This window comes from Bipolaris victoriae, assembly GCF_000527765.1.
Source record: "Bipolaris victoriae FI3 unplaced genomic scaffold scaffold_15, whole genome shotgun sequence".
Classification (NCBI taxonomy): domain Eukaryota; kingdom Fungi; phylum Ascomycota; class Dothideomycetes; order Pleosporales; family Pleosporaceae; genus Bipolaris; species Bipolaris victoriae.
In genome coordinates, this window is record NW_014575377.1 from 108,051 (window position 1) to 135,937 (window position 27,887).

Sequence of the window (27,887 nt, forward strand, 5' to 3'; positions counted from 1 at the left end):
GCCGCTGATTGGCAGCTATGGCGAGCAAGGTTGATGCAGGCGAGCTTAATAGGAACATCGTGGTCGGTCGCTCCTTCCTCGCAGCTACCCAAGTGGTTCGTTCCTTCCCACCTGGGCGTGTATGTAAGGATGGATTACAAACACGCCGCCCCTCGACTACTTGCCTACATGGTTACATCCACCACCAGCCACTTTTCACACCGCCTGGCGCAGAGGCCTGTTGCCGCCCAAGCCCGCCTGTCCGCATTTTGGCTAATTCATCTCACCCTCCACGGTAAGGGTACGAATAAGCATGCCAGATTGACAATAAACAGTCCTCAAGTATCCTAGCACGTGAGACGTGGCTACAGCCATCATCCAGGCCATGGTCGCCACCCAGCAGAATACCTACCTGCGATAGAGTACATGCATCGAGTACGTACACACAAACACACGGCGCCTGCCCAATCAGCGTGCACCCGCCCACGAGGCAGGTGGGGGGGCAGCTGCTCCTACAAAACCACCCAATCTGCTCGCTGCGCCTCCCTTGCGCTCTCATATTGCGGCTACATAGTCATTCCTACCCGCAGCCATCAACACCAATTGCACCGCCAATCCCGTCTTGTTGCAATAAAAAAACAAAAGTCTAGTCCAGTCCGACCAACCACTGCCCTCTTCCGCCGCTAGGCCACCCGACAAGCGAGCGGACCCAGGGGCCCCGCTACCATTCGACCGGGGTCTCACCGACAGCCGAGTCCGCGCCCGCAGTGAGCCATCCATCCATTGTTTTGGCTGGCCGTTGGAAAACACAACGAGGCTCATTGTCAGCCTGCATCGCATATCCACGCCTCCCAACTCCTGCTACCGTGTGCCTGCCCCCTCGCCGAGCACTGATGCACCCCAAACATGGCGCCGCTTGAACAGCAATGGGTCAACGTCCAGCAAAAGACCTTCACCAAATGGTGCCCATCTCTGCCCGCCCCCCTCTCCGCGCCACTACTAACCACACCAATGCAGGCTCAACAGCAAACTAAAGATCCGGAGCGTCGAGATCTCAGACCTCATCACAGACCTCTCTGACGGTGTATGCAACCCCGCCTCTCCTTCTCTCTCTGTCCCCGCATCCACCCACTAACCCTGTCCAGATCATCCTGATCCACCTCCTGGAGATCCTCAGCAACGAATCTCTCGGCCGATACGCCTCGCGACCAAAGCTCCGTGTCCAAAAGTTTGAAAACGTCAACAAATCACTCGACTTCATCCGGAGTAGGAGGATCCAACTCACAAACACCGGTGCTGAGGATGTCGTCGACGGCAATAGCAAGATCATCCTTGGTCTCATATGGACCCTCATTCTCCGCTTCACCATCAGCGACATCAACGAAGAGGGTCTGAGTGCAAAGGAGGGTCTCTTGCTGTGGTGTCAGAGAAAGACGGCTTGCTACGATGAAGTAGAAGTACGCGACTTCTCCACAAGTTGGAACGATGGATTAGCATTGTGAGTTGATTATGGTGTTTCCCCCACCTTCCGTTGGCCTAACACACAAACAGCTGTGCCCTCCTCGACATTCACCGCCCCGACCTCATCGACTACGATAGCCTCGACAAGAACGATCACCGCGGAAACATGCAACTTGCTTTTGATATCGCCTCCAAGGAGATTGGCATCCCCGACCTGCTCGATGTGGAGGATGTGTGCGACGTGCCCAAGCCCGATGAGCGATCCCTTATGACATACATTGCCTACTGGTTCCATGCTTTCTCGCAGATGGAACGAGTCGAAAACGCCGGCCGAAGAGTAGAAAAGTTTGTGGCAAACATGCAAGGAGCATGGCAGATGCAGAACGACTTTGAAAGGCGCATGCGCGAGCTGCTAGGCCAGATTGCTAAGCAGCAGTCACAATGGGAGGAAGCCACGTTTGACGGGACATATGCCGATGCAAGGGCTCAATCCACCGAGTTTACGGCATGGAAGCGCAAGAACAAGCGCACATGGGTTGCGGAGAAGTCGGATCTTGTTGGGCTGTTGGGCAACATTAGGACCAAGCTAGCCACATACCGATTGCGACCGTACGAGCCTCCAGCGGAACTCAGTCTCGACGCGCTCGATAATGCATGGTCGGGATTGATGAAGGCCGAACGACAGCGCTCCCAGATCATCAACGAAACAATCCGAGATATCAAGAATGCCCTACGAAAGTCTTTTGCCGACAAAGCCAACGACTTTGCTCTGGCCCTCAACACGCTATCCACGTCGATTTCTGCCCTCGAAGGCGATGTTGATGACCAACTCGAGCATACCAAAGAAATTAGCAAGTCACTTGCACCACTGGACGAGTACTTGAATCTCATAGCGTCGATTGATGAGCAGTGCGCCGAAGCAAACATTGAAGAAAACGATTTTACAACATACACGTACGATGAACTCGAGTACGAGCTCGGTCTGGTCCGCAATTCCGTATCGAAAAAGCTCGCCTTCCTCGAGAACCAAATGGTTGCCCGAAACATGACCAACCTGACGCCCATTCAATTAGAAGAGTTTGAATCCGTTTTCCGCCACTTTGACCGTGACGTTTCCAACTCACTCGCGGAATTGGAATTTTCGGCAGCACTGGCAAGTCTGGGACTAGTCTACGACGAGGAAGAAATGCATGAGAGATTCCGTGAAACGAGCGGCGGCAAGGACTTTGTCACGTTTGAACAGTTTATTCGATTCATGGTTGACGAGACTGAAGACCAAAACACAGCCGAGCAAGTCTTTGAGTCGTTTAGGGAAGTCGCCGACGGCAAGGTAAGTCATCTATGCAGTCTGTTGTGCACACAAAGCCAAATGCTAACCCTTGAAATAGCCATACGTCACAGAGCTTGACCTCCGGCACTCCCTTGTACCTGATGAGGTCATTGATGACCTTCTTTCTACCATGCCTGAGCACAAAGGCCCAGACATGCAAGAAGACCGTGATATTCCCAAATTCGACTACATTACCTACATGCAGCGGTACATGGGCACTACTCATACCAATGGAGGTGGTGCCGAGCAAGTCAATGGCGACTAGTCCTCGCCTCGTCTTGAAACCAAGCGCGACCTCACTCCGGCTTTTGTGTGAAGGGGCTTGGCTGGTGAGAAAGGATTGGATGATAACCGTGACGAGTGGGGAAACTCTCAAGGAGAACTGACAGTTGAAGAGCAAGTGTGGCTTTTGCATAGTGGCCGTTCCTTGGAGTCACTTTGTGTCTTTGTGTTTTCTTCTTCCTCTTCTTCTTCTACTTCTTCTTTTTTTTTTATGTACGTTGGGAAAATTGCGTACTCATGTGGCAGGAAACTGGTCAAGGTAAGGGGCTGTGTGGGGGGGGGGGAGTTTGGCGTGCGTTTATGCATTGACATACATGTACGCTGGGTCTTGTGTGCGTTTACGTTGTTTTGAGCCTTTGGGGGGATGGAGGTATACCACGTAGATAGGGAGACGTATGGCATTATGAAATTTTAATTAATTTGAAGCATTGTCTGTCCATCACTTGAACTCGTTGCATCTGTTTGGCGTATGGCATATCAAATTGTTTTTTTTTCTCGGAAAAGCTTGGCATGCCACTTGCCTGTCCATGGTTTTTTTCTTTTCGTGCTCTTGATATACATCACATTAGATTATATAAATATATGTGTGCGTGTGTGTTTTTCACAAAGAATAAATTATTACACAGAAACCCCAATTGAGATTACGTCAAATAGAAGGAAGATAGATCATTCATCAATGAAAAAAAAAAATTAAGGAAGAAAAAAGTTATCTCTACCTCAATCCCTCTTGGAAAAAAAGGATAGGCTCATAGATATCGTCATAGTAAGCCAAAAAATAAATAAATTCGAAACCTCATTACTCTTCCACCACCAGAGAAAAAGAGAAAAAGAGCTGTTTTCCACTCGTATCTCCACCATCAATTCACCCCCTGCAACTCAGGCAACTCAATCAAATTCCCCTGCATAACCTTACACAAGTCCAAAAACTCCCTCTTCTCCACCTCAGTCGCAAACTCAACTTTGGCACCACTAATCACCCCATCCTCCTTATCTTGTTTCTTCTTCTTCTTGATTCCAGCCACACTGCCCGCTCTATCTTTGCCCTTTGTACTCCCAGCAGCAGCAGCAGCAGCAGCATCAACAGCAGAAGAAGAAGGATCCGGCATCTGCGACCCAGCGGCATCCACCGGAACTTTTAGGCCGCGGATTTTGACTTGTCTCATACCGTCATCCTTGATACTGAGGGGATCACGGGCAGAGTTTAGGTAGAAAGCTAGGTAGCCGGTGCGGAAGTCGGCGGAGAAGTGTAAGAGGGCGATTACGGCGCCGGTATCGTTGTCTTGCCAGATACGCAGGGTTTCGAGGCCGCACATTTGTTCTGCGTAGGCGAAGGATTTGGAGAGGCCTGAGTGGGTGCGGAGCGTTTTTTCCGTGCGGAAGGTGGCGAGGAGGGTGCGGCCCATTAGTTCGTTTTGGAAGAGTGCCGACGCTTTTCTGGTTGTTAGATATTCCTGTTCCTTTTTCTTTTGGTTTGTAGAAGGGGAATCTTTTGTATATATATATGAGGTTAGGAGAGACTTACACTGAGGGCTATCAAACACGTAATTCACCCAGCTCGTTTGCGCTACGCGGGCTGGGCCGGATGCATGGGATATATCGTAGAATCTGAGCTCGCAGGGAACTGTGATGGAGACTTTGGCGGGGGAAAAGTAGCTTGCGTAGGGAATGTACATGTGTTCATCTTGCATGCGGAGTTCCATACGGACTTGGGTGTCGTCACTAAAAACCCAGATGGAGGTTACAACGCGGACGGTTCGGGTTTCCGGGTCGGTGATGCGTTTTCGTACCACAGCAATACGGCAGTCTGTACAGACGGTGATCATTTCTACGTCTCGGGGATCGTCACGGTTGATACGGTGGGAGTACTCTACTACTTTGCCCCGGCTATGTGATTGGTGTTAGTTTGTGGAAAATTGTCCATGACAAGAAAAAGGATACATTTCTGATATGCAAGTTGATGAGATAGGTAGTTTATAACTTACACATCACAAAGTATAGCTGAATTACGAAAAGCTTCCTTTTCAAAAGCATTTCGCTGGCTCGCCGTTGTCGCGCTTCGGTGAAGTTGCTCAATCTCAGCTTGCGACAGTGTTCTTCCCAGCTCATATGGAACTTCAGGCCCAAGAATTGGAGAGGAATGTAGTGTCGAATATCGATTTTTAGGTCTTTGTGTCTGCTCCCGTATCTCTGGAGAAGCCGGGCCATTCCTGGTTGATATCGACTGTTGACGACTGAGGCGTAATTGTTTCGCTGCTGGTTGTGGACTTTGCCATCCAGTGGAACTTTGACCAGCTTCAGAAGATGCATAACTGCTACTTGAGTAGCGCAGTGATGAGTCCATGATGCTCACCTCTGATGTACTTTCTCTGGTGGGTAAAGGAGTAGGCGGTCCGTTGGTCAAACTAGCCGTTGAGTACTGGGATAACCTCTGGTTATACGGAATTGAAGGTAATGATATTTTGAGGTTGGGATTCCGCGGTGGTGATCTTGATAAATCTGAATGGTCAAGCGTTGGACTTTGATAACTTGCGTCTCCAGTACTTGGAGTTCGTGCGGGATGTTTTGGCGGGACGGGCGGCGTGGCAGAGTCTCGTGACATTATATCGAGATCCTGTACCATGCGATGGACCTCGTCCAGCTGCTGATCGAGGCTGCTGCTTGAGGTGTACATACTGTCGATACGTTCCGCCATTGGTTTCACTACCCGTTCTAAGCGAGTTGAGGACTTGCTACTCAATGTTAGTCGTTGGAGGCTTCGAGACTGACATCACTAGCCTTTGTAATGCTTGCACCAAAACAGTTATTGCGTGTTTATGCACCTGTAGCAAGTCCCTCAAAATAACCAAGTCACCACCCTCTGTGGTCCAAGGGATCGTCTTGTACTCGGCTAGTACCAAGTCACTCCATGCTCGCTCAATTGCGAAACCGCCCACAGTCCTATGCTTTTTGATGACCTGGTATTCATCTATCAAGGAATCGAGATCGTCGACTGCTCGCTTGCAGGCTCCGATTATAGCAGCAACTCCGGCTCGGGTTTGCTGGTCAGCACTCTGGAGCAGACCGCTTTCGCACTCGGCGTATAATGTCTCTGCCAGTAGTGTGAGGGCTTTTGCTAAACCGCCAATTTCAGCTTCAATGCAACCGAGGTTAGACGGAGCTTGCTTGTGACAAGCAGCGAATGCGCTTCCAATCTTCCAGGCCTTCTGGGATAACATTAGAATGTCCCCAATACTGGGGACAGTCATGGCGGCGAGTAATAAGGTTCATGTACTGAACTACGATAAGCAGTCGGGCGGATGGCAAAGACGGAAAGGCGATATCAATGGTAGCAGAGCGATCAGCACATAAACTCTAGTAGAAACACCGTCTGTGAGAGAGGCTTATACCGTGGACACGGCAGACGTGGGGCTATGGGGTGAGAGTTCGCGACCCAGTCAGAACCGGCCCGAGGCCATGCACTCGGGTATAGGGCTCCATGGCGATGTGTGCTACAAAGGTAAGGTGTCAAATATTCACTTTGGTGGAGGATGAAGCAGGAGAACATGGGGGCCTGATGCTCAAGTACGTAGGCGAACCACCAAGCCACGTGGGGTAAGCAGCGTCCCGTCATTGGCGTATGTTTATCTTCACCACACGGCTGGTACTCAGCCACCCCGCACAAGTGCTCACACATGGCAAGCGCCCCCATATTCAACCAACAAGGTTGCGGGCACGACTTTGAGCTCGGACACGACCAATTCCAACAAATGTAGCACGCAATGTTTGAGCTGCTTACGCTTGGTGCCAATGGCAGACTGCAGTCTAGACTGAACACCCCCACGGCGGGTGTCATGTTTCAGGGTACATTAATTTGTCTTGGATGTTCTGATATAGATATACAGCCCCGAGGAGCCGCCCGCCGACGGCCAATTGGAGTAGAAAAGTAGGAGAAGAGTAGGCGCACGCAAAAATCCACACATCATCCTTCAGGATCAAGTGGCTAAAGTCACCGTGCCCGAGATTTCGTGTGCTCAGGAGCGTAGTATTGTACAAAAATTCTGCAAACGGTCGTTGACATGTCTTCGTTGGGACGTTTATGCAAGTGGAGAGAAGAGACTGCACAAGTCAGTAAGTTAACCACAAACCACTGGACGCAGAGAAGCGTAAATTTCCCAAATGAGAGTGCTCCAAAGAAACATGCGCGCAGACTCTACGCTTCCGTGGTGCGAGAAGGTAAATGCGCCTCAATCCAACAAGAAGGCGGACTCATTCGCTGATGAGCGCAAAACAAAAGCACCATACTCACCGGATAAGAGATGGCCTAGGCTCGCTTCGAGAGTAACCGAGATATAGAATCAGAGGGAGGTAGCCGTAGTGGATAGCGACACGGGAGACATCGATGATGCGGGCAATGCGCTCCTAATGGACGGTCAATGTGTGTCTCCTGTGTCTGTCTCTACGAGTTGTAGCTTACCTTGGACTCTTCCGATAGTTGATACATGATTGCTGTGTGGTCGACTGTCGATTTGGGCGAGTCAGAATGGGTGACGGAATGGGTGACGGCGGGCTTGGTGGGCGTGATTGCGATGATGCGCAAAGCTCAAAATCTTGGGGTCCATGCACGGGCCGGAGACTTGGGCGAAATTAACCACATATGGACTAGCGCAGGACTGGACTGTCGAGCTCCGAGATCTTTCAGCCATGTTCAACTCCACCTTCAACACGCCACGACATCCCTCGCGCTCAGCCAACAGTGTCAGACACACGAAGAACGTGGTGCGATCTGAGATATCCGATTTTTGACGCTCACTTCGCTAAATTCCAGCCATGTCGGCTCCAAGCGCCCGTCACTGGTACGTATTCGAAATCAATAACAACTATCATGTCCTGATCAATATACAGGGAGCAGAACAAAGAAGCCACCGTATACGTCGGTAATCTCCATGAGCGCGTCACACCTCGCATCCTTCACGAGCTGATGCTCAACACCGGCCGTGTACGTAATGTGAATATGCCAGTCGATCGTGTCAATGGGCAGCACCAAAGTTTCGGCTTCGTCGAGTTCCACACAGAAGCTGAAGCCGACTATGCTTCTAAAATTCTCAACAATGTTGCCCTTTATGGAAGCCGGATACGTGTGAACAAGGCATCTGCAGATAAGCAAAAGAATGTCGAGATTGGCGCAGAGCTGTTCGTTGGCAATCTTGATCCAGGTGTAGACGAGAAGACTCTGTACGACACATTCAGTCGATTCGGACCACTGGTGAATGCGCCAAAGGTTGCGCGCGATGAAGTCACGACCGCGTCGAAAGGCTACGGTTTCATCTCCTACGGCGATTTCGAGTCCTCGGATGCGGCCATAGCCAGCATGCACAACCAATACATCATGTCCAAACAGATCACAGTTCAGTACGCGTATAAGAAAGATGGCAAGGGCGAGCGACATGGAGACGAAGCCGAGCGTATGCTTGCTAAACAAGCCAAGGCTCACGGAGTTGCGCCTGCTGTTCAGCCTCTGCCAGCACATCTTTTCCAGCTTCCTCCAGGCGCTGCTCCAACGGGACCAGCTATGCCTGTAGATGGAAGAGGTGTACCAGGCGCGCCAAGCGGGCCAGGAGGATATGGACCACCGAGCGGACCTCCTGGCTTTGTACCCAACGGACCCGCAGGTTATGGCAGACCACCCTCTGCTGCTCCCATCGGCCACCCGTCACTCCCTCCTCCTCCAACGGGTCTGCCTGCTCGCCCACCGAGCGGTGCCCCAACCAACTTCTTCCCTCCCCCTCCGGGATTTGCAGCTCCACCACCAGGCTTTGGGGCCCCTCCGCCCGGTTTTGGAGGCCCTCCAGGTTATGCACAAGCGCCTAGGTAGATACAGTAATGATCGGGTGTAAGAACAGGCAGCAACAGGCCTATTGCTGCATACAGAGGCATTGCGCCCTCGGCGCGTCCACCATAGATGCTTCAGGCACGTACTAGGGATCAGTAATAAGTTTAGCCTACAGCCATACCACTAGCATGCGATATAGTTCGTCCCGGTGTCGATCCCTGGACGCTACTCCGACGTTGGAGCACAAAGTCACATGTAGAAAGCAAGGTACACAGTAGCATAATTCTCGCGCAGAGACATATGAAGATCTAATTGAGGAAACACTGTAAAAGTCAGTAGAAGAGAAGGAACACGAGACGGAAATGAAAGAAAGCAAAGACACTAGGCGCTTAAACCCATATGCGCAGATCCACGTACGTCTGCTCATCCCAAGCCGCATATAACTAGCCCACTCGAGGCAACAAATGAAAAGCAGTAACTTGTCAAACTGAGACTTAAAACAAAAGAAATGATGTACGAGATAGTCCTGTGATGCATCGCCCCCATTCCACGTCCTTGCCCATTATTACGAGAAGCTGACAAACTTTGGATCGCGGGGGATACCGTCGGCTCCAATGTTGTTCTTCTTGAATCGATCCTGCATGTATATTCTGCGCGCCTCGTCAAAGTCGACGCCTTGTCGCTTCATGATGCGCATGACCTCCTTCTTCCCCGCGTCATCTAGGCCTTGGCGCGAGTCGCCAGATTCTACATTGCCACTGAGGTCAAATGCTGATGACGATAGACCTGCTTCGATATCGTCGCGGAAGGAGGTTGGTAGGCGCGAGTAGATGGGTTCAGGGATGGGTAGGACGTGGATCCAACGGTGCCGTGTGAAGTATGCGGCTGTGGGGTGTTAGTACCAGCAGTGAGGTGGGATGCGAAGAAAGTACCTGTTGCAAGGGCCAGGACAAAGAAGCAGACCGAGTAGAATAGGTACTCCATATTGGCGATGGTACTTGTGATTTGGTGATGGGATTGTGGTGTATGCGACAGAGCGGATGGTTACGAGTATGCTCTATCGATCTGCAAGGAACGCGATGTGAGAGAGATGACAAAGAACAAAGGAAACGGATGTGTGATGGGCTATGAGGGTAATGCGGAGACGCGGGGTCTTCACGCCACAGGCAGGGACATAGATGCGGTTATCCCGGACGACGGTGATGCGTGACAACGGAGTCGCGGACAAGACGTTTCGGCTGTCACGGCCTGAACCTTAGGCTGCGCCTCACGCTCATGCGTCGTCACTTCCGCTCCGCTGCTTGGCAGTAGCGTCAGCGTCGGCGCCTATGTTGATCCATCCCCGAAACACGCACTAAGCGCATGCGGAAATGCAGACGAGGCCCTACCTTTCAATATTGGCGAACTTTCATTGACATCGTCCGTATCCACATTCCATACAGACACAATGGCCACCACTATCTCGCACGACCTTGCCTGGGAGATTACCAGTGAGTGAACAGAAACTGGTATACGAAAGATGGAGGAATAGGCGTTGACAGTTGGCAGAGGGACGCAGCTCTACGCTCGTCAAGAGGGCAAATGGCGTCCAGTTCTCGCGCGATCCTCTTAACCTGAGGAACCTTTACAGCCGCAAGGTATGCAGTCAGTTTCGGATTTTGGGCCGTGTTTTGCTAACTTTGCGCAGAACGAGGGCTCAATCGCCAACAAGGTACGCCCACCACGATCTTCGGTTACGCGAAGCGCGAACAGCAGATAACCCAGAAGACGGTGTTGATAATGTGAATCAGGCTATTGGTGTCATCCCCGGCAAGGAGGGTGGTGTCACTCTTCTCACCAAGAAGGCCGACAAGCACCACCAACCCGCATCCGCCATCCAGACCACCACCTTCGGCCCCAGCAAGTCCACCCGCAAGTACGTCTCTTCGAACCATTACCCCGGTAGCCGAACATGAGGATACCTGGGGATACCCTGGGAGTTTTGCTGACGGCTCTAGGACCTACTCTGCCATTGTCAACGCCACCACCAAGCGCAACTACCGCCCCGACCTCCGCAAGGACGCCGTCGCCAGGGCCTCTGCCATCCGCAAGAGCCAGAAGCCCGTCAAGGCTGACAAGCCATCAAAGCCCAGGGGTGTCAAGGCCAAGGCCGCTGCTGCTGAGAAGGCATAGATTATGAGTGGCTGGAAAATGTGCTGCATGTGAATTGGTTCGGAGTTCAACTTCATTCGGTTCATCTTCTGTGGGATTCGGAGCTCATGATATGAAATGAGCATGGGCTGCATGAACAAACTAAGCTAGAGTCTTCATAGCGAATTGACTCGGCGAGAAATGAATATGCTTCGAAAACCAAAGTTGGGCGTTGTTACGCATTTGTTTCACATGAGGTGTAAGCTTACAGGTCGATTAGAGCGCGGCTTTAAAGCTCAGCAAGTGAAACGCTTCTCTTACTGGACACAAAAGTTTCTGGGCGATTGGCTTTGTGTCTGACGCATTCCTTTGCTTACTACTAGTACCTTGTACCGACTGGATTTTCTTATATCTATCCGCCCGCTGCTCTCACACCATGAACGTGGACACAAAGCCAACGCGCTCCACTAACTGCATATGCCACCTGCATGAGTGCACCTGTACGTGTACAAACGGTATACGGGATGCAGAACCGCGCTTTGAGTCCGCATTGTGATGAAAAATTATACACCCAACTCTCAAGCGCGTACTGACACCACATGCACTGTGGATATAGAGTCCTGAGGTATTACTCGCTAGGCCAACTAGGGCTTACATGAGTACATTGATCGGCATAAAAGCCACGGTATCTTCCAGTGTTGGATCGGTATACGTTGACTGGTCTGCGTACAAGGAACAGGAACTACTTGATGAGCAAGAGTGTATAGGGACTTACCAGCCCTTGGTTTAAATACCACCAGTTGTATCGCATAAGATGCCTTTGTTGGCGTCGGATGTGTCCTCAAATGGAGACGTGTCGCAAGACTACCTTATTGTTAAGCTCCCCGCTTCTTCTGGGTCTTTAAATGTTACCCAAATGTTATAGCTCGGAACCACAACCGACCTCTCAGACCTGTACTTGACACTGACTGTGTGTTTGGCGGAAGTCGGCTTGCTTTCCTGTCTCACCTGCTTCTCTCTGAGCTTTGGCTAGGACGAGAGTCACCCGATACCTTGGAGTCGTGATTGGGCGAAAGTGTAAAAGACCGTTTTTCCCCCACAGGTGGCTAGGGAGTTGTCGTATGATGTAGCGTCATGGTTGTCTGGTAAGATGATAAAACTTGGATAGCTGAATCGCATTCAACCAGGCATCCAACTCATTTTGGTTGCTCCTTTCGGCAATCCTTCCTCCCGCCTGCAATACTTCCGGCAACCAATATTCCTTTCCAAGCTACAGCAGGGGCAAGATCTTGTTTTCTTGAGCCTCATCGTCAATTTGATACAGCAGCATATCCGCGATCGGGAAAGTCGAAACGCTTCCTGGCTCTTACTGCTCTTGAAGTGAGTGCGCCAACGCATACGGCGTTTACAGTCCGGGGGCCGGGTTCTCGTACGGTGGTGGACATGACTCCATCACGAACAGTCTGCGGTTGAAATAGCCAAGTAACGCGATTGGTCCTGGCCTGCCCTGGGCCCCATCATTGCGCAATTGTAGTCAAGCAGCGCCAAGCATCCCACGACCTCGTTACGGGGTTTGGCGTGGCAGGGTGTTTGGAAACTGCCAAGTGGACTATGTCCATGCTTTTGTAGCATACAGTCGTAGCCGGAATACCAGATGCGTACGTGCAAGTCGTGCACAGCAACAAGTGAGGATTATGCAGGCTGGAAGATTAGCCGCGGAGATGCGCTGAGGGCGTCACGTGACCATTCTGGGGCGGTAGTCGATCACTGCCACGTCTTCTGTCGTGCGTGCCCAAAAGGTAAGTATATAGCGACTAAATAAAGACAGATCTCAAGGCTGGCATGCGGTGTGCGAGATCGAAGGCAGAGCAGCAGCACCAGAGGACAGCACAGTGGTCATGAGGGGCGGCTAACCGAACAACCGGTACGGCTACGGGCCGCGGGGGCGTGGCCCCTTGTCAACGCCGCCAACTCACTAGGCTACCAGCCTTGGTCCGTCTGCTACTCTACTACACAGCAAATGCCATCAGTCGTCCGAATCAATCATCCACCGCGGCTGTATCCGGCTGCCCAACCTGGCAACATCTCAAGGCCGCCTCTCGGCCATGACCCGGCAAAGGCCCAGGCAGGGATGAGCTGGCCATCACCTCCGCCCCGGCTTCGCAATGTCATTAACCACGCCATTTGCCGAGTGCCATCGCCCAGCCTATCTGCCCGGTCAAACGCGGCCGCATTGTCGCAGATACACTACCCATGCCCTTACGTACCGTTCAATGGGCTGGCACTGCACAAACCTTGTACGCGCGCCGCTTGACTCTGCCTGATTGGTCCTACTTACGCCCTCTTTGTGGCTGTCTCGTCCTGATCAACCGCCCAGCACTCACCGGCAGCTAGTGTCTTACTGCATCTTTATCGGGCATGCTGTCGGCCCACCGCTACTCTCGTTGAGCTCAGAACAAGGTCGTTTGTTACCTCAATTCTGATTAATTGACGCTACAGAAGCCTAGTCGCCATACAAGTAACAAGACCAGCGGAATGTCGTGGGCTCTGGTGGACTTTAGCTGTGTCCGATACTCTCCCGTAGAGGGCACACACTACTTCCACGACCCCGCATATCCTTCCTCGATACAGTTTCTCCTCTCTGGCCGCTGGGAGCCCTGGGACATTAGCTATGTCAAGTAGTATGTCGCGCCTCACAAACATTATCCTCGCCCGCTCATGCTAATATGGCCCAGCAAGGCTCGGGATCCAGACATTCGACGCGTTGCTGAGGAAGCCGAGACGCGACTCGCTCGGGATCCATATTCCAAATATTCTCCGTGGCCGTCTCCACCTCCTTCAACGGGTCCGCCACCACTGACTTCAGCCTATCCTCACAGTCAACCTCCACCAGTACTAATCAAGCAACCTGTGGCTGATCTGGTGACCCCTTCGCCGTCCACTGTGGCTGAGCATGCCGTTTCAGCGTCGCCACGCGACCACAGTACGCCTCCATTACCAAACACTTCCACTAGTTATGCATCTCCCTATGGAAGTCGGTCTGTAGTACAGAATGGTGCAAATCAGGCTCCTGCTGGTCCTCCAAACTTTGTTCCGCTGGCTCCGATACACAACAGCCATGCAAATGGCCACCCGTCACCTCCTCAACATGCAGAAGTTCCATGTGATCCTACGCTTCGGGATCCATCATCAAAACCAGTACTACCAGCCCAGACAATTCTTTCACGCACCAGAGAAACTAAGATCCTACTCTCAATCGACGGTGACGGTATCAGAGGACTGTCTGCCTTACTCTTGGTCGAATCACTTGTTAATGCAATCTGTGTCAAAGTCGGGCAGCGCTTAGACAGCCACCAAATCTTTGACTTGACGGGAGGATGCTCTCTGGGAGGAATTATAGCCATTATGCTGTGCCGGCTTCGGATGCAGGCCCACCGAGCTAGGGAAGCCTATAAGCAGATTGCGAAGCAGGTCTTTGCAAACAAGAGGGATTATTTCAAGTACTTGGATCCCCATGCACAAGTACGAAGTGTTGATGATAGTGCGCTGGAAGATGCGATCAAGAGTGTTGTCCGACAGGAGCTGGGCAACCCAGACGAGATTCTGCTCGACGGACGACCGGATTCGGGCGATGTGTAAGCAGCGTTTTTGTCTTTCTATACAATGTCTAACGCTATATGCAGATTTGCCATTACAACACAAATGGATATCGGTACGTACTCTAGTAGTATGCTCTCTTTCGTGTAGTGATCGTACTGATAATAACCAGGCACCAACCGAGCAGCACTAATACGTTCATACCAAACACGGCGCATCACAGGCCCAGATCTGGAACCAGACATGCCTATATGGCAAACAATGAAAGCCACTTCAGCAGCCCCAAGATACATCCAATCCGAAAAAGCTGTGCCACAACGCTTCGTAATAGAAAAAGGCCTAGTCGACCACGGCACCACCAAGAACAACCCCGTCCGCGACATCCTCTACGAATGCCGCAAGCTCTTCCGCTACGCAAACGACATGATGATCATCGTCTCGGTCGGCACAGGCGTCGGCCTCGACCGCAGCCGCGAAATCCCCGAAATGGCAAATAGCGTCGAAGACCGCAAGGCCGAAGCTCGCGGCTGGGGCGAACGCTTCGAAGCCGATCACGCTGCTCTCATCGAACGCAACTGGATGAAGTATTTCCGCTTCGATGTCACAGGCCTTGAAGATGTTCCGCTGGAGGAATGGAGCCATGAGGATATCATCAAGGAGAAGACGTCGGCATATCTGGCGCAACCGGATGTGTGCCAGAGGTTTTATGCCTGTGTTGATGCTATTGCGGCATTACTACTTGGTCCATAGGGTCGGTAGTACCGGGAAAGAAAGAAAGAAAGAAAGAAAGAAAGAAAGAGAAATGACATCTAGTACTGGGCGGGATTAGTCTTTTTTAAAAAAGCGATCGGTGGTCCTCATTGTCGGTTATTTATCAGATCTTACCCTTGTGCATTTCGGAACAAGTTAAATGTTTTTTTTTGGCTAGAGTTACTTATGAGAACTATCTTAATTACACGCTGTAAAGTTTCTAAACTACTGCTTATATAGTACACTTGTTGTTATCCGGTGAAGGTGAAGGTGAAAAGGTTCTACTCGTACTAAGTTTCTTATATGGTTAGATCAAGATCGAGATATCGTATTCCGTCAAACAAAGGCGCGTTTGCACTAAAGAATATTCGCCGACCGTTTTTTTTCTTTTGTGGGGGGCCATGGGCTTGGGGAGGGGGAATTTAGCCGCCGGTTTGTATATACATAAGTAATGTATCAGCTGATAATCATTACTTTCGGAATTAAGAATCGGAGTTTTATGCTGCCAGGAATAAAGGTAAAGGGGTAGCCATTAGTGATTTTCCGTAGTGAAGAAGTATATTGCGTGATATATTTTTAGTTGGACAGAAGGGGGGGGGAGGGGGTAAATGGGATTGGCGAATCCATAGTTTCGTGTGTAAAATCGTGTACGTTGCTTTTTTTTTCATATTCATACAAGGACATAAGTATATAACTAAGGGTAAGGGTATCTAGAACAATAACAACGAAAAAAAGAGAATCATTAAAATCTCAAACAACCTTGAGTATGTACCAATATATAACAGGCTTGCGTCACAACAAAGCAAATGACTCAACGTTGAAAGTCACCACTATTCCTCATCCTAAAGCCGGTACTGATGCGCTCAATGGGGGCCTGTCTCTCCGCTCTATCAACACTGAGGCGCTGATTCAGACTCGTGGCGCCATCTAGGCCATTTAGGACGGTCATGCCGCCTTTGGCGCCGCTCCGGGCAGTAGTGCTGCGACTGGTGACGGGAAGCAAGGAGCCGCCGTCGTTCCACCTGTTCGCACGCGCACTACTGAGGTAGCTCTCGATACTGCGGCGTCCGTCGGGGCGGTAGGCTGGGCTACGATTACGGCTGCGGCTGAGGGCCTCCTCGATAGTACGGGTATCGAGCGCATCGCCGTAGTCGAGTCTCTCGATGCCGGCATAAGGGTCTGTAAGCATATCATTGTGCTCTACACGGGCGCGCTGGGCCTTCGTTTTTCGATCGCGGAATCTGCGTTTGACTTCGCGGAAGAAGTCGCCGATTGCGTCAAAGGAGAGGGCGATGGCTATGAAGGGGATGGAGATTGCGAGGCCGATGCCGAACATGTATTTGCCGACATAGGAAAAGGGGAGTGAGGGCTCGTTGCTGCCAGGCGAGTGGGGGAATTCTTGGATGTTGATGGTGAACAGGGCGGCGATAAAGGAGAGGGGAAGGAAGATGATTGTGACAATGGTGAAGACCATGATTGTCTGGCTTTGACGTGCAGTTCCTGCGGCTTGATCGCGAGCGAAACGCGCTTCGAAAGCGTTGGCGTGTTTCTGCTTCAGGTCGAGCAGGTCGGTGATTGAATCATAGATGCGCTTGGCTTGCCTGTTCATACGATCAAGATCTTTGAGGTGGATGTCGATTGTCTTGAGGAGATCCTTAGACCGCTTCTTTATATCCTGCTGACTTTTGTGCTCCTCTCGATAAATGTCTGTGATACTGGCTTCCATGTCAGGAAGTACGCTACGCTGATCTTCCAGTACTTTGGAAATCATGTTCAGTTCATCGCGAATATCCTTGATCTCAGCCAAAAGGTCTGTCTCGGCACCAATGTCCAGTAGCTTGTCGACAAATAGGGGAGCGTGGGCAGGTGATCGGTCGCTATCATCATAGTCAAATTCTTCCTCGCGGATCGGAGGGTCGGCCAAAGCGTGTGAATGGGAGTGATGCGGCACATGTCGCCGATTGTGCTCTCTTTGTCTTCCCTCTGCCTCAAGATGACGTGAGAAACGGTTGGGCCGACGGTGGTGTTGTAGCCATGCCGATGCTTGCGCAGAAGCTGTATTGAACTCTTTGAACAGAATTGTCTCCATTTCAGTAGCGTCGCCTATGCTGGATTCGAACATATCAAGAAACTGGTAGTCCTCGTCACCAGTACGGTGACGGTCAAAGACTCCACTGCACCTTCCAGAGATGATCATAGCCAGATCGTACACATTACGAACCGGATCTCTGGCCTTGTTGTTGATGTCTTCGATGATACCATCGAGAACATTGAGCGGGTCGTTCCTAGGTTGCTGCCATCGCTGAGGAAAAGCGGTCACAATCAAGTCCTTACCTAATGTCCACATCCATAATTGATCAACCATGAAAATCTTCGGATCCACATGCTGAGGGTCATTCGACTTGCACTGATACCGGTAAACAACTTGATCACGATCACGAGACTGTGTGTCGATGTTGTGGTAGAAGAACTGATCTAATGTACGCCGTACATGCAGTGAAATTTGCGAAGAGGTCAGATGAGCTCGTAGTAGCATCTCATCGTACGTTTTTGCGCGTGGAGGGGGTGGCCTATTAGCTCGTCCATCACTCTTCTCGTAACCCTTGATGATCTGTGTTTTCCTAATCGCAGCCTGCATTTCCTGACGCCGGCGGTCAGACTCAAAGTGCAGATATGGCATAAAGACAAATATGTTGCCCTTCGCCACCGTCGTTGGGTCTTTACGTCCAGGACTGCCAGGTGATTTGAGGTGGCCGCTGAGAGTGAGAGAAGAGCTTGTGTGAGTTCTTTTTGCGTAGTGTTCGGGTCCTCTGGTAGGTGTTTCTGTGCCGCCAGTCCGCTTGCCGGCCGGCTTCGCCCCGCCCCATTTTTGCGCCTTCTTCGTCTTCTCTTTTGTTTTTCCTTTTACTTCTTTATTACCCGCATGGCTCGGGCCCGTCCCGGCAGTCCAATCCGTTTGTTCTGTGCTGGCTGTACCTGTCCGTGCAGGTGTCTTGGGAAAGTGCGACGAGGTTGAGTCTTGCATGGCGACTGCTGGGTCAATAGCTAAGCCCAGGCCATTACTAACGGTGATATGCGGAACCCCTGGGTCACCACCATCAGAAAGGTCTGATTCATCATGATTCTTTGGAGCACGTGGCGTGCTCTGGCACAATGGTCTCATGAAATGCGAGTGTACTTGTTGTCCACGGTGTTGGTGACTAAAGGACCGTTCCAGCGCCTTGAATCCCTCAACGTCGGTGGCTCCTTCCTCGATGAATGCTTTAGTCAGCAATGCCTCCACCCAGGCCATGTTGTTTGCTGGCAGGTGTATCCACCTGAAGTTTGTTCCTTTGGAATCTTTGGGCAGAACACTGACTGCAGGTTTCCTAGGGTTGATCGGATCGCGGCTGTACAACAACTCAAAGACTGTCTTGCGTGATACTCTGTTCTCGTTGTGAAAATTGCCAAAATCGACAATCGTGGCGTGGAATCCATTGGTAGCACCCAGCGCATCTTCGCTCAGCGCCTCAATCTGGTTGTGTGGTGCCAATCGGTTGATGATGTCTTTGCGTGCGGGCTTCTTACTCTGGGCGGCCCACAAGAATGGCGTAATACCAAAAGCATCCTTTGCAGCTCGCTTCACGTCGTTTCGCTCCAGAAGACAGTTGACTACGTCCAAATGTCCAGCTTGGGCTGCTACGTGCAAGGGAGTCTTTCCGTTCAAGAGCTTTGCATTGATGTTCGCTCCAACAGCCAACAGCATCCTCACCACCTTGACGTTTCCCTGCTCACAAGCATTGTGCAAAGGAGTCCAGGATCCGTCGCTCTTGGCCATGATGTCCGCGCCATGATTGATCAACAGCTCGATAATATCGTCTCTTCCATGTGCAATTGCGAGATGGAGCGCCGTCTTCTGCCTGATTTCCATTGCGTTGACGTTTGCTCTGGGTAGTCGCGGTCGCCTGAGTAGCAATTCGCACAACTCTTTTTTCCCCGTACTTGCTGCCCAGTGCAGTGGACTGCGCTTCTGGTCATCCTGACCGTCTGGTCCGTCAATGGCGATATTTTGTTTGAGAAGCTCGGCTATAACGTCGCGTCCCCAATTACAGTGCTTGTCGGCTGCCAGATTATGCAACACATTGCGCCCAGTGCTGTCCTTGCGGTTGACATCTGCGCCACACCGCAGCAATTCATGCATGATGTGAAAGTGATTTTTCCAAGCCGCCATCATGAGCACCGTTCTCCCCTGCTTATCTTGTGCGTCGACGTTTCCCCCGAATTTCAACAGTAGTTGCACAATTCCGACGTGGTTCTTCTCAACTGCCTTGAACAAGGGCGACACCCTTCCTCCCGGCGCACCATCGGGTTTAGCACCACTTCTCAGCAGATACTCGGTGATGAATATGTTTCCGCGCTCGGCTGCGCGCATCAACGCGATGCGCAAGAGGTGGTCGACGGGTTGCGCATTCGCTTTGGCCTGTTCGATGATGGCAATGGCATCGTCATGCTTTTGGTCCTCGACTGCCTTGAGAAGGCGTGGCTCGACACGGGCGTGCTGCGCGGACTCGCCGCCGTCGCTGGATCGAGATGGTGAGCGCCCCATGCTGGCTACATGCTCTGCTTCGTTTTGCGCTGTATCGTTTTGGCGGTGAGGGAGCAGTATTTGGGCGCAAGAGGCGTGCGAAAGTCGGGTTGGGACGAGAGGCGCGTCAAGGCCGATACGTGCAATTGCCTGAGTCGCCAAAAACCATGTCTAGTTTCGAGTCTTCTCCTATTCGGGCTGTACATGTACAGCTTGGACGTGTCTATGAAAGTGGGCGGCTGCCTTTAGCTGCAGGCCTGAACAGTGGCTAAGCTAATACCCCGGCCATGTTGTGCAGCCGCACACGTGACGATCAACGGCTGGTACATCGTCTTGAGTAGTGGAGTGGAGAGAAGCCGGTTGGTATCCATTGAGACTTTCGTCATTGGGTGAGGTGCGCTGACTTGGGAAATGAAGAAAGATGTTGTGCCTGACTAGTAGCAGATCGCATCGAGTTTCGGGTATTGCGGGGAAGGGCCGCTGTCTGCACATTACGCGGACGTCACGTCGGGGCACTACCACAGTGCTTATTTCATCTGCCGATGATTTGGCATCTGCATTGTGCTTGACTCCACTCGAGTTGCTTCGCCAATACCTCGGAAACGGTATAGACACGAACCTGGCGTTATCCGTGTGGCTTATGCCAGCGGATGCACGCCTTCTCCGCACCTATAAACAGACATGAAGCCCGACGACTATATAACACGTTCGGCACCACCCTTGTTGTCGACACCCACACCTTCAACACCTACACAAGGGAGACTGAAGAGTTCAACACTCTTCTGGCGCATCATTGGCTTGATTACCAGCCTCATTCTTTTTACAATGTACATCAACAACATTACAATGGACATAGAGGACACGGAGATATCACCAAGCAACCATTCCATTTTCATTCCCTTTATCTTCGAGTTCAGCCCCCAACATGTCCCGCAAGTCATGTGTACCGTCGAGGGCGTTGATATCCACATGCCTGTAGACACTGGATCAACCGGGACTTTGATAGGAGCTCCAATACTACCCAACATACCATCGACCGCGGGCACGCCAGCACACCACTTCTTTACGAGCAGTAAGATCCTCTATGTTGGCCGACTGGTGGAGCTAGCCATGAACTTTACTGGTGAGGGTGGCTCATACGCGACTGCAAAGGTCCCTGTGCTCGTTGTTGACAAGAGCTGGAGATGCCCTTGGTATGATCCCCTGGTTGACCGGTTCGAGTGTCCAACAGGTCCACAGGGTGAGCAAGCCGTAGAACGGGACACATCGCAAATCACCTACATGGGCATTGGTTTCGGAAGAAACAGCCTAAAGGATGGTATGCCCTTTGCAACACCTCGTGTCAACCCGCTCTTAAACCTCTGCACCATTGATGGACAGTCTATTCAGCGTGGGACGATGCACGCTGGATATATTGTATCACGTGAAGGTGTCCAAGTTGGTTTGACACCAACAGCAATCCGAGAGTTTGCTTTTACCCAGCTGGAGCCTGGTTTGACCTGGGCAGAGGATAGCAGGGACTGGGCGATGGCAAGCATGTGCTTCAGCGTCAATGGCGAGGGAAGGAATTGTGGTAATGTGCTTGTCGACACTGGCATAGCGCAGATGTATATCAGAACGGAGAAAGGCGTTTCGATGCCAACCATCGTCATTCCCAATCCCAACCCAAACGGCCATGCGAAGATGGTGAAGCGCGTGAAGCCAGGTACCAAGATCACCGTTGGCTTTCCATCCCTTGAGCAGCCAGCCATGACTTGCTCGTTCACCGTTGGCGAGAAATCAGCCATTGAGCCCAATTATGTTTTCCCTCAGATACCCAATCACTTGCCCTATATCAACACCGGGAGAAACTTGTTGTTCCGCTATTCGATAGCCTTTGATGCGGTAGGAGGGCGATTCGGGTTTCGGTCGGTGGGCAACTCTGCCACGGCTTCTGTATTGTAGCCTGCGAATTGCGAATCAAGTAAAGGACCAAATTCGAACCCGCATGATTCAGTTCTTCGTCCCTCTGCTCTCTCTGGAAGCGTCGTTGGGCGACAAATGAATACCTAGCCCTTGACCTCTGCCTAATTCATATAGTCATTTGGCGGTGGTGGCGGGCCTCATGGGACTTCGAAACCCATCTCTCAGTTCCTTGTACTCTTCTACCGCTTTAACAACAATGCTATGCGCCTGTACGGTTGAGATGTCCGTGCCTGCAATTGTAATTGCGCCAACAACGCCTTCGACTCCTTTTACGAAAACTGGATATCCGCCTCCTTCGATGGTGTATTTGGACCATTCATCTCCACTCATGGCATGGTATTCGGCAAACTTTTTATAGTCGTCGTCGAATTGGCAGCCCATGTACCATGTCGAGTGACCCCATCTGAGCACTGTGTTGCGTTTTCTCTCGACCCATTTCTCGTGATCGGGCATTATGCCAGGGAGGCTTGGCGCATGGAAGAGGGTTTGGGTCGAGAGAGCTATGTGGATGAGGGCAGGGCACTCGGCGGTGCGGAGAGCGTTTCGAAGAATGTTTCCAATGACCCAGGCATGCTCGCACGTGAAGTGGTTGAAGGTGAAGCCCTTTTCCTCTTTTGCGAGTTCAGCTAGGTTGCGTGTAGGCAGGGGTAGTGCGCCGAGCATTTTGATAGAGGATTTGCGGATATGTTTTGTGGTGGTTGATTTTTTTGTAAGGAAATTATAGGTAGGGAGTCTTGACATATAACCAGAAATTGCGGATTATGTACCAATTGAAACAAAGAGATAGGAGACGACGGAGCGTGAAACATACGAGTCAAGCGGCTAACGGAAAGCAGCGCGTATAAAGTAACTACGCCGGCGGTCGGGTCGTTCCGCCATTTCAGCCCCAAGCTCCCCCACTCCTTGACACGTGCCTGGCGTGAGAACACTTGTCGGCCTCGCTGTCACCAACCAACGTTCACTCCCACTCTTGCTTTGTACACCGACATGAAACCTTGTGTATAGAGCTGCATTTTGTTGACAACACGAAAACTATGAAGCCGTATCCAGCATGATTGTCCGGGTCAGCCATCGGCCAGAACTTACAGCGTCTTTGGCTCGGGTTGTTTGTGCCGATTCGACTCTATTAGCCTCAAGAGAACCCACCCGTACGGCCGGAGCAATTCACCACTGTCAATACGGTCCTACTGACTGATGTGATAGGAAGGGCTGTGCGAAAAATTTGACTTCCAGATAAACTCTGGGGCCGTGTTATCATGCTTCCGTTCCCTCTTACCTTTTGCACAAGAACAAGCCGTTTCCTCTACTCTTTACAGACGTGCCTATCCCATCCCACCCTTGCTGAATCTGTGCAGACGCGACCGTGATGGGCTTGTATACATTTATACACAAGGTTTCCTTCCGCCATACCGCCCGTTGGTTGTGCGCTGCCGAAGTCGCCTAGGAACAGATTATGCATGTGCTTCCAGAGCCTCTCCATCTTCCGGATAAGGGCCGAAACCGTTGGACCTAGCCATATATTCGTATATATATATATATATATATATACATGCGAGTGTTATCGATAGCAGGGAGTCTGTCCTGGCTTCCGCTCCGAGAAGGGCAGACAAAGGCTCAAGCTAGACGAGGCCAAGACGCTAATGGCCTCGATGGACAGGAACCGTGAAGACAGTGTTAATATCCAAGGCCAGGGCGACAAAAAGCCTCAGGCAAAGTCATGCAGGGCCTGAACCGAGGCAGGATTGTTGCATTCGAGAGTTTGGTAGCATCAGCGATAGCCAATGGTATGGTATGTCATCGAGCTTGCACGGGCTTGGCATTGACATGTTCGCAGAAACCCTGTCTTGCCCGCTACCTCAGGCCCCAGGAAAATATTTCCGGTCACGCGATTCTCCGGGACTTTTGCCTGCACCACTCCGAAACCATAAAATCATGGCAATGGGAAGCCCGCCCAGTTCCCTTTTTGGTGGAGGCGGTCCCTGGTGCCTGTAGCGTGCTTGGTGAAGCAGGGAATGACGTTCGCACTAACAGTACTTGTGCCCCCAGCAGGCGAGATGAGCCATGTCCCCCGCCGACGTTGTCAGATCAGATATCTAGTAGATGCATGATGCATGCGGCATGGCGACGGAGGCACTGCTTGTGACGGCCATGGCCGCTGAACTAGGTTTCTACACAGGACCGGGGCCTCTCTGTTGCTGCCGTAGGCGCATATTGACGGACAAAGGCGACGCCAGCCTGGCCCAACCCCGCGACCGAGACACCTGTGTATATGACTATACACACGAGGGCGCACACCTAGTGCGAGACATGCCGTGCTCGAATTAGTCGCCTTCACCATGACGTGCCTCGTCGAATCGCCGATCACGACCAATTCATCACTCGATCCATGTCATGCCAACATCGGTAGCGCATGGAAAAGAGGGAACATGGCAAGCGATGAGCTGGCCTAGACCGCATCGATTCCTGCAACTCGTGCACCCTGTCCCTCGGCCCTCTCCTCCGCGACTCAACCTCACAGTGTCTTGCTCGTCGTCTTGACAGACATGCCTTCGTAGGGTCATGTTGGCTGTCCTGCCCTGCTATGACGTCACGCGCACCTCCAGTCTCTGAACAAGCCTCGCTGCACCAGTTTCCTCCGCCTGAAATCTTACCCAACTCTTCGCCCGCGGAGGCGCCATGGAGAACCTTGACAAGCTATCTGCCACAGGCCTGCCCGTCTTCGACCTGAATGAAGAGAATCTATCCCACAAAGACTGGTGAGCACTCACCGCGGCCCCATTCGCTCCTTCATCGCGCGCCGTGGTTAACGCCCTCCAGGTCCAAATCTTCAATTGGCCCGCGCGAGTCGTGGCCAGCCTCCCTCAAATGTCTCGTCAACACATGCGTGCTGCCTATGCCCCACTGCTCGGCTGTTTTCTGGGGTAAAGACCTAACAGTTATACACAATCTCGCTTGGGAAACCGCGCGGGGTGGTCTCGATGGCCAGGCATCCAATGCCCACGACACCTACGAACATGAGGCGTTGGCGTCGCTGAAAACAGTGCTCAGAGGGCGGACGGTCAAGGTAGGTAAGCATCATACCGTAGCCTTGCAATCGCCCCTTCTCACACTGACCCTTTCGCCTAGCCGCCAGGTATTTCCTAGCATCCCTGTCGGAAGACCGAGACCAGCAGCTCGTCCTCAGTACTATACTCGATGAAGATGGAACTCGTCAAGGCGTCTTGGCCCAACTGCTCGACAATCAAAGAACCGACCGTTACATGCCTATTGAAGGCTTGGACGAGCTTGCGCGGCAAAATCAAGGGCACCAGCTAAAGAAAACCAAGTCACAGCAGGCAGGGAGGGACTCCGAGCAGAAGAAATCCGACTCAAAGCAGGCCGACTCAATGCAGACAAACATGTTCCAGCGATTTGCAGAACTGCTGCCCAACGGCCTGGCAATCCTCGACAAGGATGCCGAGGCCGTGTTTGTCAATGACGGCTTCTTCAGGCTTACCACCAACAAGGGAAGTAACGAATTCCGTTCTTGGCCAGATAGCATACATCCAGACGACTATGAGGACGTCATGACAGCCTATCGCAATGCATTTGAGAGCCGAACAGAGTTGCAGATAGAATTTAGGTGTGACGTTGCCGAGCCCGTCCACATGGAGGGTGAGCAATGGAGAATGTTCTTGTTGAAGCCCTTGAGCGATGAGTCCGATGCTGGTTACATTAGCGCCATCATCGACATTACCGATATCAAGCAGGCCCAGCTGACCCAAGAGAAAGCTGCCAATGAGGCAAGGGAGCGTAAGGAACAGCAAGAAAGGTTCATAGACATGGTTTCGCACGAGATCCGCAATCCGCTCTCTGCCGTCCTCCATCTCGCTGAAGAGGTCAAGGAGGTGACGAAGGAGATTGGCGCTGGCCGCGATGAAATCCGCGATCAAATAGCCGATATTTTAGATGCCGCCGACACTATTCTACTATGCGTCTCGCACCAAAACACCCTAGTAGATGACATCTTGTCATTCTCTAAGCTAGATTCTATGATGCTATCTTTGGTTCCTCGTGGTGAGTCTCCAGCACAGTCATATTGCATCAATCACTGAACCCTCATAGAAACAAGGCCAAAGTGGGAATTCTCTCAAGCGCTCCGCGTCTTCCACTCCGAGTTCAAAGCTAAGAATATCGATTTCCATTACGCCATGGATGTTTCATTTGAAGAGCAGCAAGTAGACACTGTTGTTGCTGATCTCAACCGCATGAAGCAAGGTATGAAGTGTCGGGTCGTGTTCAGTATGGAGCTAACAGTTTTTAGTTCTGGTAAATCTGATCACTAATGCCATAAAGTTCACCTCGAGGAAGAAGGGCAAAAGAAACATAACTGTGTCCATGGGCGCATCAGTAAAACGACCCACGTCATATCCTCCCAACGTCGTTTACTTTAGCGAACAGAAAGAAGCATTTCATCTGGATTCGACCATGACATCAGAATGGGGCTCTGGAGACGCCATGTACTTAATGGTTGCCGTCAAGGATACTGGCATAGGCATTAGCAGAGAAGGCCAAGCCAAGTTGTTCGAGCGATTTAGGTATAAGCAATTTTCTTCATCACCCCCAGTTTCGCCTTACTAAGCATCCACCAGGCAAGCAACACCTAAAACACAGGAAAACTACGGAGGCTCCGGTCTTGGATTGTTCATATCGCGCAAGTGTAAGCAAGCTACACCGCATGTCCAACTTTTCATTTACTAAGATCATTCAGTATGCACTCTACATGGCGGCGACATAGGCGTAAGCTCAAAAGAAGGGGAAGGATCGACATTTGGGTTCTTCTTCAAAGTGCGTCGTTCAGTCGGAGGAAGTGATCCGGGACGGCCGCCTATCCAATCCCGGAGCAATTCAGAAAAGTCGGAGAACGCTAGCTTGAAGCCGACTCGCCCCAGCTATAGCCGAAGCAACTCGACTCTCCAGCGTATTAAAGAGCAAACGAATGAGCGTCCGGAGGCGAAAACATTGTCTAGCCATTCTGGAGTAGACGCAGAAGAGATGAACCCCTCGCTCAAAGACCCGCCTGTGGAAGAGAGATCAGAGGCACACCCAGAATCGAGCGCAGATCGGCGTTACGACGAAACTGCATCGGCCGTCAAGGACATCTCGACAGAAAAACCGCACATTGAAAGGACATTGCCAGATCTTCGCAGAGGAGAGACATCAAGACAAGAAGAGGGCGCCCACGAAATATCGCGGTCACAAAGCGATCCACGCACTGAGGAAAATCACACTCTCCTTCTTGTAGAGGACAATTTGATCAACCAGAAAGTCCTTCGTCGTCAACTCCAGTCCCGAGGCTTCCAAGTCTTCACAGCAAACAACGGTCAGGAAGCCATTGATGCGGTTGCCGAGCGTGGCCTCCAGGCACAGAATGGTCCAGATGACAGAAACTATTTTGATGTTATTCTCATGGATCAGGAAATGCCCATCAAAGATGGCAACGCCGCAACCCAGGAAATTAGGCAGCTGCAAGAGGAAGGCAAGGCGGGATACAGTCATATCTTAGGCGTATCGGCGAACGTGAGAGAAGCACAAACGCAAAGCATGCGTGACGCTGGTATGGATGACGTCATCTCAAAGCCGTTCAAGGTGGACGATTTGGTGCGCAAGGTGCGATCACTTGTACTTGATGGCGGGGGCAGTGCAAGGCATGACAACAGACCAAACGGCCAGCAAAGTTCGCGTGAAAGCGGTAAAGAAAAGGGAGACGATGAAGTAAAAGAAGTTTTCAACCCTCCAGATGCGGAGAGGCAAGATCAAGATACAGATGGTGAAAGCGAGCGTGAGACGACAAACCGGGGTGGCTCACGGACTCGATCGCGAGCCGTCGTCAAGAAGGGAGGAAAAACAGACGATCAGAAGTCTTGATTGCTGCGGCCTTTACAAACAAAGAGAGCCCTAATGTTCCCAGTCTGTACGATTTATGTTGTTGCATTTGGTTATTCCTTGGTTGCAGAATCGCATTGCACGGTGTTCTTGAC

At 51.5% G+C, this 27,887-nt stretch overlaps 11 protein-coding genes across 11 annotated transcripts; 7 read left to right on the forward strand and 4 right to left on the reverse strand.

Annotated features, from left to right (window-relative positions):
• Nucleotides 1-885: 885 nt before the first annotated feature.
• On the forward strand, nucleotides 886-3,035 carry COCVIDRAFT_90574 (hypothetical protein; the record flags this gene model as incomplete). The annotated part of the gene is made up of 5 exons (XM_014704440.1): nucleotides 886-941; nucleotides 997-1,063; nucleotides 1,125-1,477; nucleotides 1,531-2,770; nucleotides 2,829-3,035. The coding sequence occupies 5 exons, from the start codon at nucleotides 886-888 to the stop codon at nucleotides 3,033-3,035; spliced, it is 1,923 nt and encodes a 640-aa protein (XP_014559926.1).
• Nucleotides 3,036-3,909: 874 nt separating this feature from the next.
• COCVIDRAFT_90717 (hypothetical protein) lies at nucleotides 3,910-6,297 on the reverse strand (the record flags this gene model as incomplete). The annotated part of the gene is made up of 4 exons (XM_014704441.1): nucleotides 3,910-4,486; nucleotides 4,571-4,936; nucleotides 5,035-5,777; nucleotides 5,824-6,297. The coding sequence occupies 4 exons, from the start codon at nucleotides 6,295-6,297 to the stop codon at nucleotides 3,910-3,912; spliced, it is 2,160 nt and encodes a 719-aa protein (XP_014559927.1).
• A 1,561-nt stretch (nucleotides 6,298-7,858) lies between these two features.
• On the forward strand, nucleotides 7,859-8,903 carry COCVIDRAFT_13238 (hypothetical protein; the record flags this gene model as incomplete). Its single annotated transcript, XM_014704358.1, has 2 exons — nucleotides 7,859-7,884; nucleotides 7,934-8,903. The coding sequence occupies 2 exons, from the start codon at nucleotides 7,859-7,861 to the stop codon at nucleotides 8,901-8,903; spliced, it is 996 nt and encodes a 331-aa protein (XP_014559844.1).
• A 523-nt stretch (nucleotides 8,904-9,426) lies between these two features.
• COCVIDRAFT_13239 (hypothetical protein) lies at nucleotides 9,427-9,845 on the reverse strand (the record flags this gene model as incomplete). The annotated part of the gene is made up of 2 exons (XM_014704359.1): nucleotides 9,427-9,746; nucleotides 9,794-9,845. The coding sequence occupies 2 exons, from the start codon at nucleotides 9,843-9,845 to the stop codon at nucleotides 9,427-9,429; spliced, it is 372 nt and encodes a 123-aa protein (XP_014559845.1).
• Nucleotides 9,846-10,308: 463 nt separating this feature from the next.
• On the forward strand, nucleotides 10,309-11,033 carry COCVIDRAFT_23846 (hypothetical protein; the record flags this gene model as incomplete). Its single annotated transcript, XM_014704381.1, has 5 exons — nucleotides 10,309-10,351; nucleotides 10,410-10,498; nucleotides 10,549-10,572; nucleotides 10,652-10,776; nucleotides 10,859-11,033. 5 exons carry the CDS (start codon nucleotides 10,309-10,311, stop codon nucleotides 11,031-11,033), a joined length of 456 nt encoding a protein of 151 aa, XP_014559867.1.
• A 2,493-nt stretch (nucleotides 11,034-13,526) lies between these two features.
• On the forward strand, nucleotides 13,527-15,338 carry COCVIDRAFT_23847 (hypothetical protein; the record flags this gene model as incomplete). The annotated part of the gene is made up of 4 exons (XM_014704382.1): nucleotides 13,527-13,672; nucleotides 13,727-14,626; nucleotides 14,675-14,703; nucleotides 14,761-15,338. 4 exons carry the CDS (start codon nucleotides 13,527-13,529, stop codon nucleotides 15,336-15,338), a joined length of 1,653 nt encoding a protein of 550 aa, XP_014559868.1.
• Nucleotides 15,339-16,634: 1,296 nt separating this feature from the next.
• On the reverse strand, nucleotides 16,635-16,805 carry COCVIDRAFT_90720 (hypothetical protein; the record flags this gene model as incomplete). The annotated part of the gene is made up of 1 exon (XM_014704442.1): nucleotides 16,635-16,805. A coding segment is annotated over one exon (171 nt), but the record flags the coding sequence as incomplete, so codon positions are not given.
• Nucleotides 16,806-20,583: 3,778 nt separating this feature from the next.
• On the forward strand, nucleotides 20,584-21,846 carry COCVIDRAFT_23849 (hypothetical protein; the record flags this gene model as incomplete). The annotated part of the gene is made up of 1 exon (XM_014704383.1): nucleotides 20,584-21,846. One exon carries the CDS (start codon nucleotides 20,584-20,586, stop codon nucleotides 21,844-21,846), a length of 1,263 nt encoding a protein of 420 aa, XP_014559869.1.
• Nucleotides 21,847-21,981: 135 nt separating this feature from the next.
• COCVIDRAFT_90731 (hypothetical protein) lies at nucleotides 21,982-22,530 on the reverse strand (the record flags this gene model as incomplete). The annotated part of the gene is made up of 1 exon (XM_014704443.1): nucleotides 21,982-22,530. One exon carries the CDS (start codon nucleotides 22,528-22,530, stop codon nucleotides 21,982-21,984), a length of 549 nt encoding a protein of 182 aa, XP_014559929.1.
• A 981-nt stretch (nucleotides 22,531-23,511) lies between these two features.
• Nucleotides 23,512-23,859, forward strand: COCVIDRAFT_90708 (hypothetical protein; the record flags this gene model as incomplete). The annotated part of the gene is made up of 1 exon (XM_014704444.1): nucleotides 23,512-23,859. A coding segment is annotated over one exon (348 nt), but the record flags the coding sequence as incomplete, so codon positions are not given.
• A 684-nt stretch (nucleotides 23,860-24,543) lies between these two features.
• Nucleotides 24,544-27,774, forward strand: COCVIDRAFT_23851 (hypothetical protein; the record flags this gene model as incomplete). The annotated part of the gene is made up of 7 exons (XM_014704384.1): nucleotides 24,544-24,623; nucleotides 24,685-24,935; nucleotides 24,994-25,923; nucleotides 25,972-26,124; nucleotides 26,171-26,444; nucleotides 26,499-26,566; nucleotides 26,618-27,774. 7 exons carry the CDS (start codon nucleotides 24,544-24,546, stop codon nucleotides 27,772-27,774), a joined length of 2,913 nt encoding a protein of 970 aa, XP_014559870.1.
• Nucleotides 27,775-27,887: the final 113 nt, after the last annotated feature.